The sequence below is a fragment of the Thamnophis sirtalis genome, unplaced genomic scaffold, assembly GCF_051295495.1.
Source record: "Thamnophis sirtalis isolate CommonGarterSnake01/CBP01778 unplaced genomic scaffold, rThaSir2_p1.2 scaffold_4, whole genome shotgun sequence".
Lineage (NCBI taxonomy): Eukaryota > Metazoa > Chordata > Lepidosauria > Squamata > Natricidae > Thamnophis > Thamnophis sirtalis.
Window position 1 is genome coordinate 114726900 of NW_028261384.1, and position 19722 is coordinate 114746621.

A 19722-nucleotide genomic window follows, 5' to 3' on the forward strand; every position below is an offset into this window, starting at 1 on the left:
TTTGGGTTTTGTCCAAAGCAGTGGTGGGTTTCAAATCCTGTTCCAACTGATACAGTTGGAACGGGCTGGCGGTGTCCTCATGGATGCGTGCATGCGTCTTAGTGCCTCCCCGATGCTACAGCTGCTCTGCGGAGTGTTGCGCAGGCACTGTATGCGCCATGCACTTGCGCAGAAGCGCAGAAGCCTTTAAACACCAGTAAGGAGCTCGGGCGGGCGGATGGGCCCTCCAGAGCACCGTACCGGAACAGTACCGCCTGCAACCCCACCACTGGTGCAAAGTTTCTTAAATGAATTGCTTTGTTAATCAAGGTCCAGAAAACATCATTTGAAAGCAGGACTAGGGGTGGGAGGAGTGTTTTCCTCCTAGGTAAAGGGAAGACTGATCAGGTAAGGATAGTGTTTAACTTAAAACCTCACAAAGCTGGTGTTAATGACATGTCTTTGAGAGGAAAAGTTCAGGCAAGTTTGAAAGCTATGCGAGCAACTTTAAAAAATTTTTTTTGATTCCCAGCCAATCTAATATCAAAGATTGTGCCAAGCATTACAAAACATGCGTACCAAAAGGCAAGGTCCTCCCTATTTGGCCGGATCAGAAAGGTTGAATTCAGCTCCTCTTAAATACTCGCAGCTCCTCTCAGTAGCGGCTGAAGCTGCTCTGCTGTTCTACTTATCCGCCTCTGCTCCAGTTCCCGAGACAAAGCACATCAGGAGACCAACCAAGCCAAGGTAAATATTCCAGGCGGCTGAGACTCTTCCTGCTTGGCTGCACACTGCAAAAGGAAGGAAGAATGTGGGTCATGTAAAACAAAAGTTTTCAACCATAACTTGTGGGTTCTTTGTGAAGGGGCTGTCTTAATAGCCCCACTCTTCCCTAATATCTGCGGGTACAAACTGTTGAGTATTGCTGTTTTCTTTAAATGGAGGGACAAGAGTAAAACTGGTTTGATGATCCCTTGAACTTTTTTTTTACACTTCCCATGACTCCATCAACAGTAAATAGACGCCACACTAGCAGCTTCTTAGGCAAACATTTGAAAATATAGCATATTTGAATAACAAGGTTAGAGGAATGCTTTCTCTCCCCCTCCCCCTATTCCTTCTCTATGCCTTCCTTACTATCTGCCTACTCCAGTTGACTTGTCAATCCTGTGTCCAGGGTGACAGGGCTATCTCTATATGTCAGATGTTCTGAAACATTTGGGGGTGCTTCTATCAGCTGCCATTCTCACGAGGCTCTGAATACAGGATAGCTGCTGGATTGGGTTGCAAATCTCTTAACTCTGGGTGAAAAGAGTTGCATTTCCTCAGAATGCCATTCTCCTCTTCAGCCAAAATGAAGCCAGAACAAGACAAAGCCCGCCCTCCGTTGATCTCTGTTAAGGGGATCCCCATGATAAAGTATTTTGCAGAAGTCTACGATGAAGTGGAAAAATTCCAAGCACATCCTGATGATTTACTGATCTCTACATACCCCAAGTCTGGTGAGTGATGTGTTTGACTTCATTTTCTTAAACAGAGTATAGAAGTGCTGGTCATTCATGTGTGGATAATTTCCAATTCTCTACTTTTTCTTTGTTCTATCAAAGTAGACAATAAATTCCAGGCAGCTTTTTGCCTGGAAGTTTCCAAAGCAAACTTTTTCTTTGAGGGGCTGACAATATATGCCTGAAAAGAGATGTATCAACTTACATTACATCTGATCCGCAACCCAATGATTTATAGTCCTTAGTTTTACATCACAAAGACATTTTTCTTTCTACTAATTTTCTTTTTTGCAAAAACATATTCTATTTTGTTTCTAAATTATAGTATTAAGGTTTGCTAAGGATTAGACTTTACAAGAAGGAATATCAATGTTGCTTGAAAAGTTTGGAACTGCACTGTAAATGGATGCTATTCCAACTTTCTGTCTTTCCTAGTTTTACTTTGCAAAGACAAGTGACACGAAGAATAATGTGATAAAAAAAGAGACTGGCCAAAGAAGCACATTCTTGGTGAAAGTTCACAAATGGAACAATTAAATTTCACATTGAAAGCCTCATTTGCAAATATGCATAGACTAGAGTCTGATTTTCAGGTTAATGTTTTTTCTTTTAATTCTTGAAATCGGCTTGGCCTTTTAACTGTTAATCAGACCTAAGTGCATTCAGCATAGCTGATATGCAATTTAATATAAAATAGAACTATTTAATATAAAATAGAACTATTTTGTGATTTATAATAGAGGCAATTTCATCTGTTAGTTAAAATGCATTTTGGCTAATATGTGGCCTAAGCATACATGTGAAAAAGAGACATAATCGGCACGAATTTGCAGGCAAGACTTCACAGCAGGACAATTCTGGATAAATTCCAAATATTTATTAGCAGAACTCTCATTTGATAAGAAAACCGGGTGGAATGTTTAATTTGATATGCTGTTGTTAGCTTCTAGAGGCTGCCCTTTCAAGTGGTGCATATGAGGGAGAACAGAGTGTTTAGTATGCATTTCCACTGCCTGCTTGTCCACCTTCCCTTCTAAGTTTCTTTCCTGTGCATGGGACATAAAAATCCCACTTCTAGTAGGAGCAGAGCTGCTTTGCTCATGACTGCTCAGAAAAGCAGATAATCCTAGACCAGGAGTGCCCAGCACCAGGCCATGACCGACTACCGTGCTGTGGCCAGTTCAGAAGTGAGCTGTGTGAGCTTTTGGCTGGTGTATGTGCTCAGGCATGCGTGAAGCCCGACTGGCCAGTGGGGGGCCAGTGTGTGCATGCAGATCAACTTACATGAGCAGTGGGATGACCACCATTTTCATAGGCCAGTTCCCCTCTTCCCCCCCTCCTTGCGGGGACACCAACCCATAAAAGTTGGGGACTCCTGTGCTAGACAGATGAACCAGCCTCCTGTTCTCTTCCCTGACCTCAATTCCTCACTGAAAACAATGTTTTCCATTTTGCAAATACCATCCTGCCATAGTTATCATTTATATGGGTCACTTTCTTTACAACTCAGGAAATGCATTAGAAGAACATTTCCCCACTCTGATCAGTGTCACCTCTTCTTCATCTTAAACAAAATCTTAGGTTTTGGACATTTCTTCTGCTCAGGCCAAAATTTGGGAGAACAAGCAGCTAAGGTTATTCTAGTTGCACCGGGGACAGATGCAAGGCAGAACAGCCAGTTCTAAACACAATAGTCTAATTTATTTAAACTGGAAATGGAATGAGGAAATAAATTTTCTCATTATTTAAGATGATGCAATCTGAATATTATCTCTTTTACAACTGAACCCATACATGCAACCCTGTACAATGCTGTAACTAATCTGTGACTTGATCAACTAGTAACTAACAACACTAGACTCGACAACTGCCTTGATCTTATCTTCTGCAAGTTCAAACTCAAATTATGGACTACAAATAAATGAACTCTTTTCCAACAGCAACCACAGCATGATTGGCTTTTGTCTCAACATACATCCTCACAAAAATCATTATAATGATGGGATTCCCAGTTATAACTTTTAAAAAAGCCAATTATGATCTCATAGACAATGAACTCTCATCTCCTGATTGACAAATTCTATTCACCGGCTATAATACTGCTGATGACCCTTACAACATTTTCTTGCACAAAATCACATTCCCCTGTAAGATCCACTCCTCCCAAGCTGGCTGCAGTAATCTGAGATCCAACTTCAGCCAACAGCATGCATGAAATATACTCCCCCTCCCTGTCTCCCATGACAACGTGGGGAGTTGACATTCAGCTCCCCTCACTTTCCAAAAGCAACCCGTGCAAGCAAAAACAATTTGAGTACAAATATAGGGTTTTAGGCTATGCCCTCCCCCCAGGCTTGTTTGGATTTTTTTCATGGAATCTTTCAATAAGGAAAACACCCTGGATATTTCTACTCTTTACCCAAGATGCCTCTGACAAGAGGTAGCCCTTCCACTTGATTAAGTTCTGGAGTTGTCTCCTGTGCCACCTCGAATCAAGGATTCGTTGCACCTCATAATGGGTTTGGCCTCCTATGACCATAGGACCTAGGGGTTCCCAGGGTAGTAGTCTCAGAGTGGATCCAACCATGGGTTTAAAGAGGCTACTATGAAATGCCGGGTGTATCATCCCAGCAATCGAGACAGTTTCAATTGCACTGTGACTGGGTTGGTGATCTTTACTATGGGGAATGGTCCCACAAACTTTGGTCCCAGTTTCTTGCTAAGGAGTCTTAACCTCAAATATTTTGTGGAGAGGTAAACCTTCTCTCCCACCAAGAATGGTCGCTGTGGAGCTCGATGTTTATCTGCCTGTTTCTTATAGGTTTGTGCCGCTTTAGCCAGTGCTTTTTTGAAATTCTCCCAGGTTGCTTTCAGCATTGACATCCAGTCAGTCAAGCTGACTGAGGAAAGTGGATCCCTTGGATACTCAGGCATTGGGACAAAGTCCATGCTGCTCACAACTTTGAACAGCATGAATCCTGGGCTACTGTGAACAGCATTATTATATACAACCTCAGCAAAAGACAGAAGGTCTGCCCAATTGGACTGCTGACAGTTCATGTAGCACCTCAGGTACTGCTGTACCATGGCGTTCAGTTTCTCTGCCCCAAAATTGGTGCTCAGGTGAAAAGCTGAGCTAAGGCCCTGGGATGACCCAATGGACCACAGGAACTCCCTCCAGAACTTAGCCATGAACTGGACCCCTCTGTCTGAGATAATTCTTCAAGGTTCTCAACGCAAGTGGTAGATATGCTTCAGGAACAGTTTGATCAGCTTGTGAGCTGAGGATAGTCTGCTGCAGGGTATGAACTGTGCCTGTTTGGAGGACAGGTCTATTACAGTCCAAATCACCATGTTTCCCCCACTTTTCGGCAACTCTACTATAAACTCCATTGCAATCTTCTCCCACGGCCTTGTTGACTCTGCTACTGGTTGCAGCAGTCTGGTGGTGGTGGTGGGGTTTCCCGGTCGCCTCTTCATTGTGGCACAGATGGTGCAGCTTTTCACGTAACTGTCCATATCTTTCTTTATGCCAGGCCACCAGAACTGCTTCTGGGCTAAGTGTTTGGGAATCCAAAGGGCCTGCCAGTTTGGCATTGTGGCTCCTCTAGAGAATTAGGGTGCATAGGAAGTTTTAAGAAAACTTACCTTCCATGTTATTGCTGGGGAGTCACATAGCTGAGGTGCGGCAATCCACTGTTTTGAGTGAATCAGCTGAGAAAATATAGGTGTCAGGCGTGCCTCTCTCAATAATCAAGAAAGAAAACTTCTAAATCCATTGTTCATGGAATCAAAATACTTTTACTGGTTATGAAAAGATAGCAGCGAAAGTAAAGCAAGATCTGAGCCAGAAAGGCGCAAACAAGTACATATCAAACAATTTCTCAAACCCCCCCCCAATGACCCCCACGCCAGTGTCCAATCTGCAACTCTCTAAGGTGTCATGTGGGTTGCCTCTCCAGACAGCATCATTATGTTGGTATGCATGATAGTTGGTCCTGACCAGGTCCAAACACCGGGCATCAGCATGTGCAAAAGATGGTGAGAAGAAAACTCCCTTTACCATATCACCTCCAGTACCATTTATTCCCATCCCAAATACCATGTCCCCCCCCCCGTTTCTATGGCAGCCGATAGCAAGTAAGCGACACAGAGGATGACAATAGGTCAGTAAAGCCTAGGGTCGGGTGGGTGAGCCCACTTGATCATTGGAGCGAACCACTCCCAGCTGATCGTTGGAGCTACCGGTTCACCCGGTCCAAACCAGTAGACTACTACCCCTGTTTACAGCCCTCTCTCAGAGCTTACAGAGTCAGCATATTGCCCCAACATCTGGGTCCTCATTTTACCCACCTCGGAAGGATGGAAGGCTGAGTCAACTGTGAGCATGGTGAGATTTCAACTGCTAAATTGCAGGCAGCCAGCAGGCAGCAGGAGTAGCCTGCAGTACTGCATTCTAACCACTGCACCACCACAGCTCATACTCATGGATAGCCACACACTATAAAATTTCAGGATAGATGTAGTAGGTTAGAAGGTTATTATTTTAGTTTGGCAAGATTCTGTCCATTAGCTGTAAGCAATTACAGGTTTGGACATGATTGGATTTCACTGGATGATCTTTATGCTTGGACCTGCCAATAATAAACTCTTTTACTTCTGTTTATCTGAACTGCTATCTGCCATCCTTGACTTGAAAGAAAACTGAATCAGCATGAAGTTTTCTCTGCCTGGTGCCCGATCTGTATCGTCGTCCACTGCTTTTGTTTTGCATCTGTAGTAGATTTATAGGAAGAGAGCCAAGTTAACCTATGATAGTAAAAAAAATTCTTTTGCTTCTCCATTTGTAACAGTGAAGTCTGGTGGATCACCAAAGGGCAGAATCAGAAAAGCATTTTAGGTGCCACCTTAGATGGATAGGGATATCCTGCCAGTCCTGATTGGCACTTGGAGCAGACAATTCCACTCCAATATAATTTTACAACAGTTCAAGAATGAAGTGTTGAGTGGAAAAACACCTTCAGAAAATAAAGTATATATAGAAAGCCTGCACACCCTTGTTAAAATGCCATGTTTTAAGATATAAAAAGCTAAACCAGTATAAATCAATTCATAAGTGTTTCTACCTTTAACATAACATACAGGTAGTCCCCAACTAATCAGCATAATGGAGCCCAAAATTTCCACTGTTAAGCAAGACAGTTGTTAAGTGAGAGTGTTAAGACGGTGTCAAGAGCCGAGGTGGCGCAGTGGTTAAATGCAGCACTGCAGGCTATTTCAGCTGACTACAGTTCTGCAGTTTGGCTGTTCAAATCTCACCGGCTCAGGGTTGACTCAGCCTTCCATCCTTCCAAGGTGGGTAAAATGAGGACCCGGATTGTGTTGGGGGCAATATGCTGACTCTGTAAACTGCTTAGAGAGGGCTGAAAGCCCTATGAAGCGGTAAATAAGTCTAACTGCTATTGCTATTGCTATTGCTAAGTGAGTTCGCTCCATTTTATGATATTTCTTGCCTCCGTTGTCTAATGAATCACTGCAGTTGTTAAGTTAGTAACATGTTAAGTTTTGATAACATAATCATGGAGATGCTGCAATGGTTTTAATTGTGAAACAGAGTCATAAGCAGAGGTTGGTTCCTACCAGTTCGCACCTATTCGGTAGAACCAGTTCGTCAAATCTACCGGACCAGTTAGAAGAGGTTCCACCAGTGGACCCGGAAAGCAGGCCACACCTACAGAAGATGTTCCAAAATTTTTTGAAACCCACCACTGCTAAAGGGTTAGGGGTGCAAGGATCTTCTAACTTGACAGCTTTAAGACTTGCATGCTTCAATGCCAGAGTTCCTGAGCCAATGTGACTGGAGGAGGAATTCTGGGAGTTGAAGTCCACAAGTCTTAAAGCTGTCAAGTTTGAACCCCTGGGGGTTTTTTTTCTAAAGGGTTAGGGGTGCAAGGATCTTGTAACTTGACAGCTTTAAGACTTGCATGCTTCAATGCCAGAGTTTCTGAATAGCTATTTGGACCGACCTAAGTACTAATTCATAATTTCATAATTCATTAATTCATAATGCCACGTGGGCGGCAAGCCACTCCCATCCGGTCACATGGGTGGCAAGCCACTCCCACAAAGGAGGCCACACCCACAGAGTAGGTTTGAACAATTTTTGAAACCCACCACTGGTCATAAGTCATTTATTTCAGTGCTTCTTGTACCTTTGAAAGGTCACTAAATGAATAGTTGTAAATTGAAGGCTTCCTGCATTAGCTATATAATTCAATTGAAAAAAAAATAGGGAAAATAAGTGAATCCCACCACTGTCTTTAATGCTTTATAAGCTCTTTGCAGATCGTGGCTTTTGTTGTAAGAGGCATCTGAGTAAATATTTGGGCGGGGGGGGGGACCACTGCAACATTTGAAGTTCATATGGGCTTGATCAGAGGTGCTTTAATTGATAGCACATGTGTACTGACTACTATTTGACATAGTTTGAATATGATTGATTAGTTCTGAACACAGCCACTTCCCTATTCATAGGAGGGTTTGAACACTTATGCTGTCACATTATTCTAGGTTTTTTTGTTTTTAAATTTTTTTTCTCCCTGAAAGATTTCAGTTTGTTTTTCAATTGAATTGTACAGCTTACATGTAAAGGTGGAAAAATTCTGAACTGATTTAACTTGGTCTGATTTTTTTTACATCTCAAAAAACCTGGCATTTTAAAAGGGGCATGTAGACTTTCTACAGCCATTCTGTACTTGTAGTAGCTATAACAGGCATCATGTTTTGTTTGAGGCAATAACCTGTTTTCCTTCCTATAATATGATCTTGGTTCAGCATGTCCAACCTTTTTGTGCTCTTTTAGGTACTACCTGGGTCAGTGAGATTGTAGACATGATCTACAAAGAAGGCAGTGTGGAAAAATGCAGAATTCAACCCATCTATATGCGAGTCCCTTTCCTGGAATTTGCTGCACCTGATGTCCCTACAGGTAAAACAGCAGAGGTGTCTTCCCCTCTAGACAGCAATTTGGGAGCAGAGGGATTGAGGAGGAAGACTAGTCTATGAGATGAATGTGGGAGAAGGAGTGGCAGAACCTGGGGGCAGACTCAATAGAGGTAGCAACCTAAAATCTCTGCATAGCCACAAATGGACTAAATCTAACCCTTCTTAAATTCTGTTGACCTTCATCTACCGCCAATCTAATGCTGTTAGTTGAGTAGATACCTGTGCATAGGCATGAGTAATAAATCAGTTCAGTTGGAAGCTCATATGTGGTCCTAGTCTTTCACACTTGACAATGGAATAGAAATGGCAACTGTGAAGAGGGGAGAGGATGCAAATAATATAGTAGATCTACCTGCAGACATCTTCATACTTTTCCTAATGCTAGTTGAGATATCTGCAAGCAAATTCATCCAGAATGCATGTGGTATGGATAGGCTAATGGAGGGAGAAGGTTTAGGTTTAGGTTTATTGGATTTATATGCCGCCCTCCTCCCAAGGACTCAGGGCGGCATACAACGTTAAAAAAACCCCACATATTACAAAAGTTTAAAAAAATTAATTAGAATATCCAAAAAACAAACCCAATTTAGATTAACAACAACATTTAAAAAAGAAATTCAATTAAAATTAACATTAATCAATAATTTATTTTGTTTTGTTCAGGCCAGGCTGGCTTGCTGGAAAAGCCAACTTTTTACGGTGCATTAGAACGACCGGAGGTCGGGGATTATACGAAGCTCCCGGGGCAGCTCATTCCAGAGGGAAGGCGCTCCCACAGAGAAGGCTTTCCCCCTGGGGGTCGCTAGCCGACACTGTCTGGCCGACGGCACCCTGAGGAGGCCAACTCTGTGGGATCGCACTGGACGGTGGGAGGCTACCGGTGGCAATAGGTGGTCTCGCAGGTATCCTGGGCCTAAGCCATGGAGAGCTTTAAAGGTCATAATTATTATCTTGAATCGCACCCGGAAGACAACCGGCAACCAGTGCAGGCCGCCTAAAAGGGGTGCAACATAGGAGTACCTAGGTGCCCCCAGGATAACCCATGCAGCCACATTCAGGACCAGTTGAAGCCTCCGGGTGCTCTTCAAGGCAGCCCCATGTAGAGAGCGTTACAGTAGTCCAGGCGAGAAAGGATGAGGGCATGAGTGACTGTGCACAGAGCATCCCGATCCAGGAAGGGGGGCAACTGATGTACCAGGCAAACCTGGTAAAAGGCCCCCCTGATCATGGTCGTCAGGTGTTCCTCTAAACTAAGCCACGTATCCAGGACGACGCCCAGATTGGGGGCCCTCTCTGAGGGGGCTAAAATTTATTCCCCTATCATCAAAGATGGAACAAGATGCTCAAATCAGAATGACGGAAACCACAACCATTCAGTCTTGAAGGGATTGAGCTTGAGCCTGTTCCTCCCCTCCAGATCAGCACAGCCTCCAGGCATCAGAACATCACGTCGAGGGCATTGTTTGGGTGGTTTGGGGTAGAGATGAAAAGTTGGGTATCAGTGGTTTCATATATATGTTGAACAGGAGGAGTGAGAGAACCGACCCCTGGGGCACCCCACAAGTGATGTGCCTTGGGGTCGATCCCTGCCCTCCAGTCAACACAAACTGTGACCAATCTGACAGGTAGGAGGAGAACCACTCCCCCCCACTCCCAACCCCCTGAGTCGTCACAGTAGGATACCATGGTCGATGGTATTGAAAGCTGCTGAGAGGTCTAATAGGACCAGGACAGAGGAGCAGCCCCTGTCCCGGCCCGCCAAAGATCATTGACCAATGCGACCAATGCTGTCTCCGTGCTGTCTCTGGGTCTGAAACCCAACTGAAACGGATCCAAGTAGACAGCTTCATCCAGGTACTGGGGAAGCTGACGTGCTACCGCACTCTCGACAACCTTTGCTACAAAGTGAAGGTTGGAGACCAGACAATAGTTGGCTAAAGAAGCTGGGTCCAGGGAAGGCTTCTTAAGGAGGGGCCTCACCACCGCCTCCTTCAAGGTGCTGGGAAAGAACCCCTCTCTCAACAAAGCGTTGGTAATCGCCTGGAGCCAGCCTCGTGTCACCTCCCGGGAAGCCGAGACTAACCGGTCCAGCACACAAGTGGCAGCACTGAGTCTCCCCATAATCCTGTCCATGCCCTTGGGGGTCACAGGGTCAAACTCATCCCAGATGGTCTCCACAAGATTCATCCCTATCGACTCGCCCGAATCTACCCAGTCAGAGTCCAAGCCTGTCCGGATCTGAGCGATTTTATCCTGCAGATACTGAACAAATTCTTCAGCCCTACCCTGCAAGGGGTCTTTCCCAGTTCCTTGGTTAAGAAAGGAGCTGGTCACCCTAAACAGGGCGGCTGGGCAGTTATCTGCGGATGCGATAAGAGTGGAAAAATGTTGCCATTTTGCCACTTTTATCGCCACTAAGTAGGATTTAATATGAATTCTTACTAGTGTTCGATCAGATTCAGACTGGCTGGCCCTCCAACAACTCTCTAGGTGTGTCTTTTCCGGCATTTCATCTCCCAGTGCTCCTCGATAAACCAGAGAGCTACCTGGGATCGACACCGGGTCAGAGGCCGCAAAGACACAACACGATCCAAAGCTCCAGTGGCCATCCTATCCCAGGCTTCCACTAGAGCTTTGGTCAAGTTGTGAGCAAGGGATTCAGGAAAAGTCCCAAGCTCCATCAGGAACCTTTCAGGGTCCATCAAGCATCTGGGGCGGTTCCGCCTCCCTACAGTGAGGGGTAGCAGTATGGAAGTCAAGCCTGATGAGGAAATGATCCAACCATGACAAGGGTTGGATAGAAATATCCCCTAAGTCTAGATGATTCATCCACTGCCCAGAGACAAAAATCAGGTTGAGCGTGTGTCCCCCATTATGGGTGGAGTCTTGAATTAACTGAGTTAGGTCCATAGCTGTCATGGAAGCCATGAACTCCTGAGCTAACTCGGATGTCTTGCCAATGGAAGGCAGATTGAAATCCCCCAGGATCATAAATCTGGGGAAATCAACCGCCAATCCAGCTAATACATCTAGCAGCTCCGGCAGGGCCGATGAAACGTAGCAGGTAGACAGGTACATAACAAAAAGACCCACCTGAACTCCAAGGCCCCATTTCACAAAAAGGGACTCACACCCACCTATCTGAGGCACAGTGACCTCCTGAGGTCCAAAACTTTCCCTAATAACCACCACCACTCCCCCCTGCCCCTGTCCTGGGCTCTCGGCTGGTGAAACGCCTGGAAGCCTGGTGGGCATAATTCACTAAGGGGAACACCCCCCTCATGGCCCAATCAGGTCTCTGTAATGCACGGGTGGGAGTATGGAAGAAGTCTCTTCAAGTATTCTTTATCCTCTTCCAGGCATTGAACTGCTCAAGGAAGCACCCCGTCCATGTATAATTAAAACCCACCTTCCTGTCCAAATGCTCCCCAAAACCTTCTTGGAAAAGAACTGCAAGGTAAGAAAAAAATATGGACCGTTAATACATGAAAAACTAGTCAAATGAATGCAAGAACATATTGGGTAAGGATCCTCTGCAAATAATTACACACCATGCCCTCAGTATTGAAATGCATTATCAGCTTAATTAACATTCTTGTTTGTCACCGAACAGGTTATCTATGTGGCTAGAAATGCCAAAGATGTGGCTGTCTCATACTATTACTTCTACCAAATGGCAAAAGTGCACCCAGATCCTGGAACATGGGAGGAATATCTGGAGAATTTTATGGATGGAAATAGTAAGTTGATAATAAACCCTTCCAAGCACTGAGCTTGATATTAACCCTCCTTTATATGGTCTTCAAAATATAATACTGATCCTGTTACCTGTAGCTAACAAAGCAAATAGGTGACATTTTGGGGGAAGCCTTGTAGAAGTTCTTGAAAGTAGTGAGATGTTTCACAGAAATTCTGTGAATGAGAAGATCAGATCAGGACCTTCTTGTTGTTACCCTTTCTGTGAATGAGCAGATATGTCCTTGTAATTACTGTATTTTTCGGAGTATAAGATGCACTGGAGTATAAGAGGCACAAAGGTTTTGAAGAGGCAAATTTTAAAAAAAGTTTTCGCACTCTGCAAACCTCCTGAAAATGGCCCGTTTTTCACCAAAATGGGCCCACTTTTTTTTTTTAAAAAGGACATAAATAACCCTTAGGAGGCTTGTTGAGTATTCCTGGGAGGTGAGGGGGCCAAAAATGAGCAAAAATTGGACAATTTTTGGTGAAAACGGGCCCATTTTTTGTCAAACAGAAGACCATTAGGAAACTTATAGAGTGCTCCTGGGAGCTGGGAGATGGCAAAATTGAGCAAAAAATGGGGCATTTTTTGCTCATTTCTGGCCTCCCCAGCCCCAGGAGTGCTCTAAAAGCCTCCTACAAGCTATGCACAGAAATTTTGATGAAGGGGTGGGGTTTCGGGCGGCAAAAAATGCTGTCTTCAGCGTATAAGATGCACCCAGATTTTCAGCCTCTTTTTTTGAGGGGAAAAGGGTGCGTCTTATATTTCAAAATATGGTATATGGTTCTTTAATTTGACTATCAATTTCTACTAAAGCTTCTAGTCCCGTTTCATACTTCTGGTGTCCGAACCAAAATAAGTAATATGGAAACTGTAGGTTTCTCCATGTTGTTACACTAAAATTCCCATCATTCACAAGCATTCTATTTCTCTCCTCAGTTTCTTTTGGATCCTGGTATGATCACGTCAAAGGTTGGTGGGACCTCACAAAGAAATACAGGATTCTCTACCTCTTTTATGAAGACATGAAAGAGGCAAGATTCTTTCTGCTTCTTTTATTAAGCTTCTTATTCTCTACTACTCTAATTTTCACTTCTTTTCCCCACATTAAGATTTAGGTATGGGGCATACCTATCTCCTGTTCTACAAGTCTTAGGAATGGCCCTTAGGGCGGACTGGGATGGGACTTCTATAGTATCTCCAGGGCCAAAAATTCCCAGTTCCTCAAATAGATCCCTTACTCCAGCAGTCTGATTTTAATTAGATGCTCCTGAAAACCTACAAATAGGGGACAAAGAATGCAAAATTGTTGTCATCCATTCAAGCTTGTTTTCTTTTATTTCCACATACTTATTTTACTTTGTAGCTGTCCAGCAAGACATTGCTTAGGTCCTTTTCGTAAGTACATCTATAGAAAGATAGGCCTGAAAGTTGATTTACATTTAGACATGACTAAGAGTAGACCCACAGAAACTAAGAGGCATGGCTTACTTCACTAATTTCAATAGACCTACTTTATCTAAATCAGAGCCATCCCAAAGCTGAATACAAGATGGTTACTCCCATCTCTCTTCTCACTTCCTCCATGCTAATCGTCTCCTCAGGAGACCCACCTCAGAAGGCTGGAAGGCTGAGTCAACAATATTGGCTCATAATGGAAAGTCATGATTAAAAATTGCATGCACGTGTGTCTAACTGCAAAGCATTATAAGGAAATAAGAAACACTCTCTACTAGATTATAACTAGACAGCAGATAGGTAATAGCTGTCAAATTGCAAAGGATGGTGTATTTTAATTTAAGTTATTTCATATAACATAATATACCCATGCATCAAAACTCTTCCTAATCCGAAATTCCTGACTTTCACTACTTGATTGTTGCTTTGCATACAGGATCCAGAACGGGAGATTCGAAAGGTAATGGAATTCCTAGAGAGGCCAGTTGATGAAAACTTAGTCAAGAAGATTTCACACCACACCTCCTTCAAAGAGATGAGTCAGAATCAAATGGCTAATTACAAAAGCATTCCCACTTCTGTTATGGATCACACCATCTCTCCTTTCATGAGGAAAGGTGAGCCTATCAAATTAGCCAAACTGCGGCTGGATGGAATATGAGTTATATTTATAACATGCATAAAAGGGTAAAATAATAGTGCTACCTTATCGAAATTGACCTGCTCCAAATGTGTTAGGTTTCCCAGCCATCAGGATTACAGGTAGTCTTTTACAATAGCTCATTTAGTGTTATTTAGTTTACAATAACTCATTTAGTTGCTGTTCGAAGTTACAGTAGCACTGAACAACAGGATCACTAATGACCATTTTTCACACTTACAACCTTTGCAGCACCCCCCTGGTCATGGGACCAAAATTCAGATGATTGTCAATTGACTCATATTTATGACGGTTGCCATGTCCCAGGGTCATGTGATTACTTTTGCCTACCGCCTGGCAAGCAAAGTCAATGGGGAAGCCATTGAACAATTGTGGGATTAACTTAACACCTGCAGTAATTCACTTAAGAACTCTGGCAAGGAAGGTTATAAAATGGGATAAGGCTCACTTAACAAATGTCTCACTTAGCAAAATAAATTTTTGGCTCGTAACATACATTGTAGTTGTAAGTTGAGGACTACCTGTACTAGCTCTGCTGGTCAGGAATTATGGAATTTCAAGTCAAGCTTTCTGCTCCTAATATGATCTTGAACAACTTGAGAGAAGATGAGATAGACATTTTCTGTCTCAGATAGATATTACATTCCCATGGTACAATAATTGTACCATGGGAATGTAATAATATTGTTGTAAGCAAATAGGCTGTTCTTTGTGATGGTACATGTGCTACCAAGCTCAGTACTTATACATGTATGGATTTCCACTCCAAGACTTTCTAGAAAGAATGACCATGATTGATAATGCAATGCAATGGCTTGGGAAAGACTAACATGTGTCATTATCAGAGAAGGTTATACCTGGGCCCTTGACCTAAACATCTAAAAAACCCTGTTAAGACTCTAGGAAGTTTGTAGAGATGATTAGGAGGCTGGAGGTTAAAACAGTTGCAGAACAGTTGCTAGAATTGGTCATGAAGGGCTAGGGAAGACATGACACCAGTGTGCCAGTATTTGAGGGGCTCCTACAAAGACAAGGGGGTCAAATTATTCTCCAAAGCACCAGAATGCAAGACAAGAAACAATTGATGGAAACTAACCAAGGAGACAAGCAACTTAGAACGAAAGACAAATTTCCTAATGGTAAGAGCAAACAACCAATGGAACAACTTGCCTTCAGAACTTGTGGATGCTCCATCACTGGAGGCTTTTAAAAAGAGACTCGACAGCCATTTGTCCGAAATGATATAGGATCTCCTGCTCAAGCAAGAGGTTGGACTAGAAGACCTCCAAGGACCCTTCCAACTCTAGGTTGTTTTATATTCTGTGAGGAATTAAATGTCTCTTATTATTTTGATCTCTGTCCTGGGGATTTCACTGCTTTTATTAGAAACCTCAAGTAGGAAACAGGCAGGCTAGATCTTGTGGTCTGACGAGCCTAATCCACATGAAGAAAATATGATTTGAGAAACTGAGATTGTGTAATGGTATGTGGGTTAGATCTTGGGCAATGGGGCTGTTGTAGCCCGACAGCGGCCAGAGGACCTAGCAGCAGAGTTGGACAGTGAGGAGGTTGGGGAGGGAGTATGGGCCACTCCTGGAGGCTGGGGAAGGCTTTGATGAGGGCTCTGCATTGCAGGCAGAGACAGGGCCGAGGGCGTCTGGCAATGATCAGGTGCCTATGGACCTAGACAGCAGTGAGGCAAAGGAAGAGCTAGAGCCTGTTCCCAGTGTGCGCATGCGCAGAGCTGCCAGAAGAAAAGAACAACTCAGAAATCAGGATAAACTTGGGAGGAAAGTCACAGGTGGAAGGTGATCGGCCCCTCCCATAGGAAATAAAGAGGAGCAAAATGGGAGTGGGCTTTTGCAGGAAAAAATCGTTCGTTCAGTCGTTAGATTTGTTTCTGGAGTGTGAAAATCTGTGAATGTCGGAGACTCTGCGCCCAGTCTTTCCTTGCACAGCACCTCATTTGGAAAATATTACATGGCAGCTTTCCAAGATTGATAAGGTCTGCAGTCATAATTACTCCTTTGAAAGACTGTTTTCCAGGCCTTGCTGAATGTGAATGAGAGGAATTCACATTCGTTTAATAAAAGGGGTTTTGTCGGGACCAGGACTCTGCCTCGTGCTTTTTGGGAAAGCCTAGGTCAGAACAGGGGCAAAGAGATAATGCCTAGGAATTGGTCAAATTAAAGACAGCATAGCCTGCAGTTGGAAAGTGGGAGGAGAAGGAGACTTAGAAGGGAGCCTCGCTAGTTTCTCAGGTTGTAAATGAGATAACAGAAGAATTGTACTTTCAGACTTGCAAGACTCTTATAATGTAGCTTTACAAGAAAGTTGAATTAGGTGATCGGGTTATATTTCTATCTGATCTACCTTGTAAGGCTGATAGATGTCTCGTGCTTGCTTCCCTATTTTTCCAAATGTGAAGTATGTTATACATTAGTCTTCCATTTATTTATCTCTGCCCATTTCCCCTCTAAATGTTTCTCTCTAGAGAAAGTAAATTCGGGGTGGGGGGACACACAAGCACATCATGTTCCTTGAAAAGTACTTTTAGGCACTTTCTGTCTTGAAGCCTCTCAACAAAAAGAGCTTATGTTACTCATACAATAGTCCCCACTACATCCCTGGAAAGTAGGGAGCATATAGGTAGTGCTCAAGTTACAATAGTTCATTTAATGATCATTCAAAGTTACAACAATAGCACTGAAAAATAAGACGACAGTTTTTTGCACTTACGACCATTGAAGCATCCTCATGATCATGTGATCAATGTTCAGACCCTTGGCAATTGACACATTTATGATGGTTGCTGTGTGCATGATCACCTACTGTGACTTTCTGACAAGCAAAGCCAATGTGCGGAAGCCAGATTCATTTAACACAGTGTTTCTCAACCTTGACAACTTGAAGATGTCCTGACTTCAACTCCCAGAGTTGAAGTCTGGACATCTTCAAGTTGCCAAGGTTGAGAAACACTGATTTAACAGCTGCATTGCTACTTTAACAACTGCTGTCATTCCCTTAACAACCGTGGCAAGAAAGATGATAAATTTGCTCATAAAATTGGGCAAAATTCGCTTAACAATACAAATGTTGGGCTTAATTGTAGTTATATGTTATGGACCTCTTGAATTCTACATTCTTGTGAAGACTCACTGGTTGGGGAACTCTGTCTTAAAGGTTTTGAGTCTACCACTCAGGTTAAAGGCAAAAAAGAAAGGACTGGATTGGGGAAACAGGCCTTACCCCCAATTCCAACTGTGTCCAAAAGAGTAGCCTTGACTATAAAGGAGACAGAAAGATGAGAGAGAGAAGAAAAATTTGTATTACTCTTCCAGCTATCATATGTTACAAGTTTTAGGCAATGATTAAATACACTGGTATTTCAAAATTATAACTTTTCCTGTTGATATGTGTCATCATATAATCATAACCCACCCACCCCAGGTTTTGTACATACTTTAAATATAGATAGCGATCTGCAACTATCTCTCAAAGATTCACCAATAATCTCATGTAAACCTACAAAACATCCTAAAGCTCATGGGAAGCTACCAACATTTCAAGAGATTTGGGCAATACGTTCAGTGAAATCTGAGTTATTTAATGTTTTTGAGGTCCAACAAATGCTTTGCTATGTATGGATCCCATGCTGGGATTCAACTTTACCTTACCCAGTTTTGAGTGTAGTTGTGTTGCAATAGAAAATATATGATATCTAACTGCGTAATAAAATGTCTGTAAGCAACCAGGCTCAGAGAACACAAAAGACTCCATAGTTCAACCCTGAGCTACAAATCATTGACTTCTCTTGCAAAATAATGACATTTAGAACATTATCTATTTGGGTAATGAAATGTCTGCCAGCAACCACCAGGCTCAGAGAACATCAAGGAAACTAATATTGGCTATTATTTTCCCTTCACATTAGGAGTTGCTGGTGACTGGAAGAACCAATTCACAGTTGCACAAAATGAGCGTTTCGATGAGAATTACAAGATGCAAATGAAAGGAAGTACGCTGAAGTTTCGAACAGAAATATGAATGTTCTTTTCCTACTTGGGTATGTATTCTTTCACTCACATTAAAATAACCCAACATGTTCTATAGATACTTTCTATGTGTTCTGAGCATGTCAGCGTACTGCATATACTTCTTGGGGCATATCATGGTCCAAACAGAGATTATTTTTATTTAATCTCTTTTCTATTTTAGTGAGGATCTGCTTTTGTTACCTGTGAGAATTGGTTGAAGATGCTGAGATCGTATACAGATGAAGCTCAAGACAAGATGCCACTCTGTCCCCATCAAGTGATGGAAAGACCTAATTAACATCAAAGCCATGCCAAGAACAAAAATGAACTCCAAACTGCATTTTTATTTATGATATTGCTCCTCTTTAATCATTGACCTCTTTCCTTGTGATGCAAAAATTCAGATGTTTAAATTCTTTTATTTCTAGTTTTTACATTTGTGAAAGGGATGTAGCTTGTTCCTTCCTTCCTTCCTTCCTTCCTTCCTTCCTTCCTTGAAATGTCACTACCGTACTTCATCTTTAGTTTCTTGATAGATCACTTGCAAAATTATTCAGATTTTATATGGGAATTGTGTTCCAGGTAAACAACTGCAGAATAAAAGTCTCATCTGAAACTGTCACGTGACTCATTTTCTTTTGGTCTTATAGAATTTTAGTAAATAAGTATTATGTGACTTACGACTTAAGCTTTTAATTATAATCTATTTTCATTTTCATGAAATCTGATCATGTTTAAGAAACATATAACCTTGAACATGCCTTCCTGCTTTATATTTCTGGTTTTTCCCTATCTGAAACCAAAATATCTGCCTGCCCAGGAATATGATCTTAGCAAATGGAAGAGGAATATCTTTCTTTGGAAAAGAATTGTTGATTAGAAAAAATATGACAGAAAAGGACTTTGAGGTTTGAGTACAGTGAATCAAAAAGAATTAAAGATTATAAAAAACGGAGAAGAGATACAGAAAGTACAATATTATTTGACTATGGAAGAATTCAGTGGTTAATAATGTCTTAAATTAAACACATATAAATGATAAACCAGAAGAATGACTTGGTAAACTTTTTTATCTTGGATTTACAAAAGAGTTGTGTTGAATTTAGGAAGCAGTTTCAGAGGGAAAAAAGAGAGAAAATGATAAGAAATCAATTTATGGGACACCCTTTCAAGGGATTAAAGATTCCCAAAAGTAAACAGAAGAAACACAAAATGGATTTATATATGATTAAGATATACTGTATGTCGTTGTTTCTAATATCCCTGAATACATACATACATACACACACACACACACACACACACACACACACACACAGAGACTAGGATGAATAACCA

General features: G+C 42.4%; 1 protein-coding gene across 1 annotated transcript; it reads left to right on the forward strand.

Annotated features, from left to right (window-relative positions):
- The first annotated feature begins 533 nt into the window (after positions 1 to 533).
- On the forward strand, positions 534 to 19004 carry LOC106540355 (sulfotransferase 1A1). Its single transcript, XM_014055432.2, has 9 exons — positions 534 to 726; positions 1329 to 1481; positions 8347 to 8472; positions 11849 to 11946; positions 12103 to 12229; positions 13168 to 13262; positions 14123 to 14303; positions 18282 to 18413; positions 18566 to 19004. Exons 2-8 carry the CDS (start codon positions 1334 to 1336, stop codon positions 18392 to 18394), a joined length of 888 nt encoding a protein of 295 aa, XP_013910907.2. The 5' UTR covers positions 534 to 726; positions 1329 to 1333; the 3' UTR covers positions 18395 to 18413; positions 18566 to 19004.
- The last annotated feature ends 718 nt before the right edge of the window (positions 19005 to 19722 follow it).

Bases quoted from the DNA above. Each gene is read 5' to 3' on its own strand.
- LOC106540355 (XM_014055432.2), top strand. From the start codon at position 1,334: ATGAAGCCAGAACAAGACAAAGCCCGCCCTCCGTTGATCTCTGTTAAG. The intron at 8,473-11,848 runs GTAAAACAGCAG...ATCCTCTTCCAG, and splicing joins TGCACCTGATGTCCCTACAG to GCATTGAACTGCTCAAGGAA. The intron at 14,304-18,281 runs GTGAGCCTATCA...CCTTCACATTAG, and splicing joins CTCTCCTTTCATGAGGAAAG to GAGTTGCTGGTGACTGGAAG.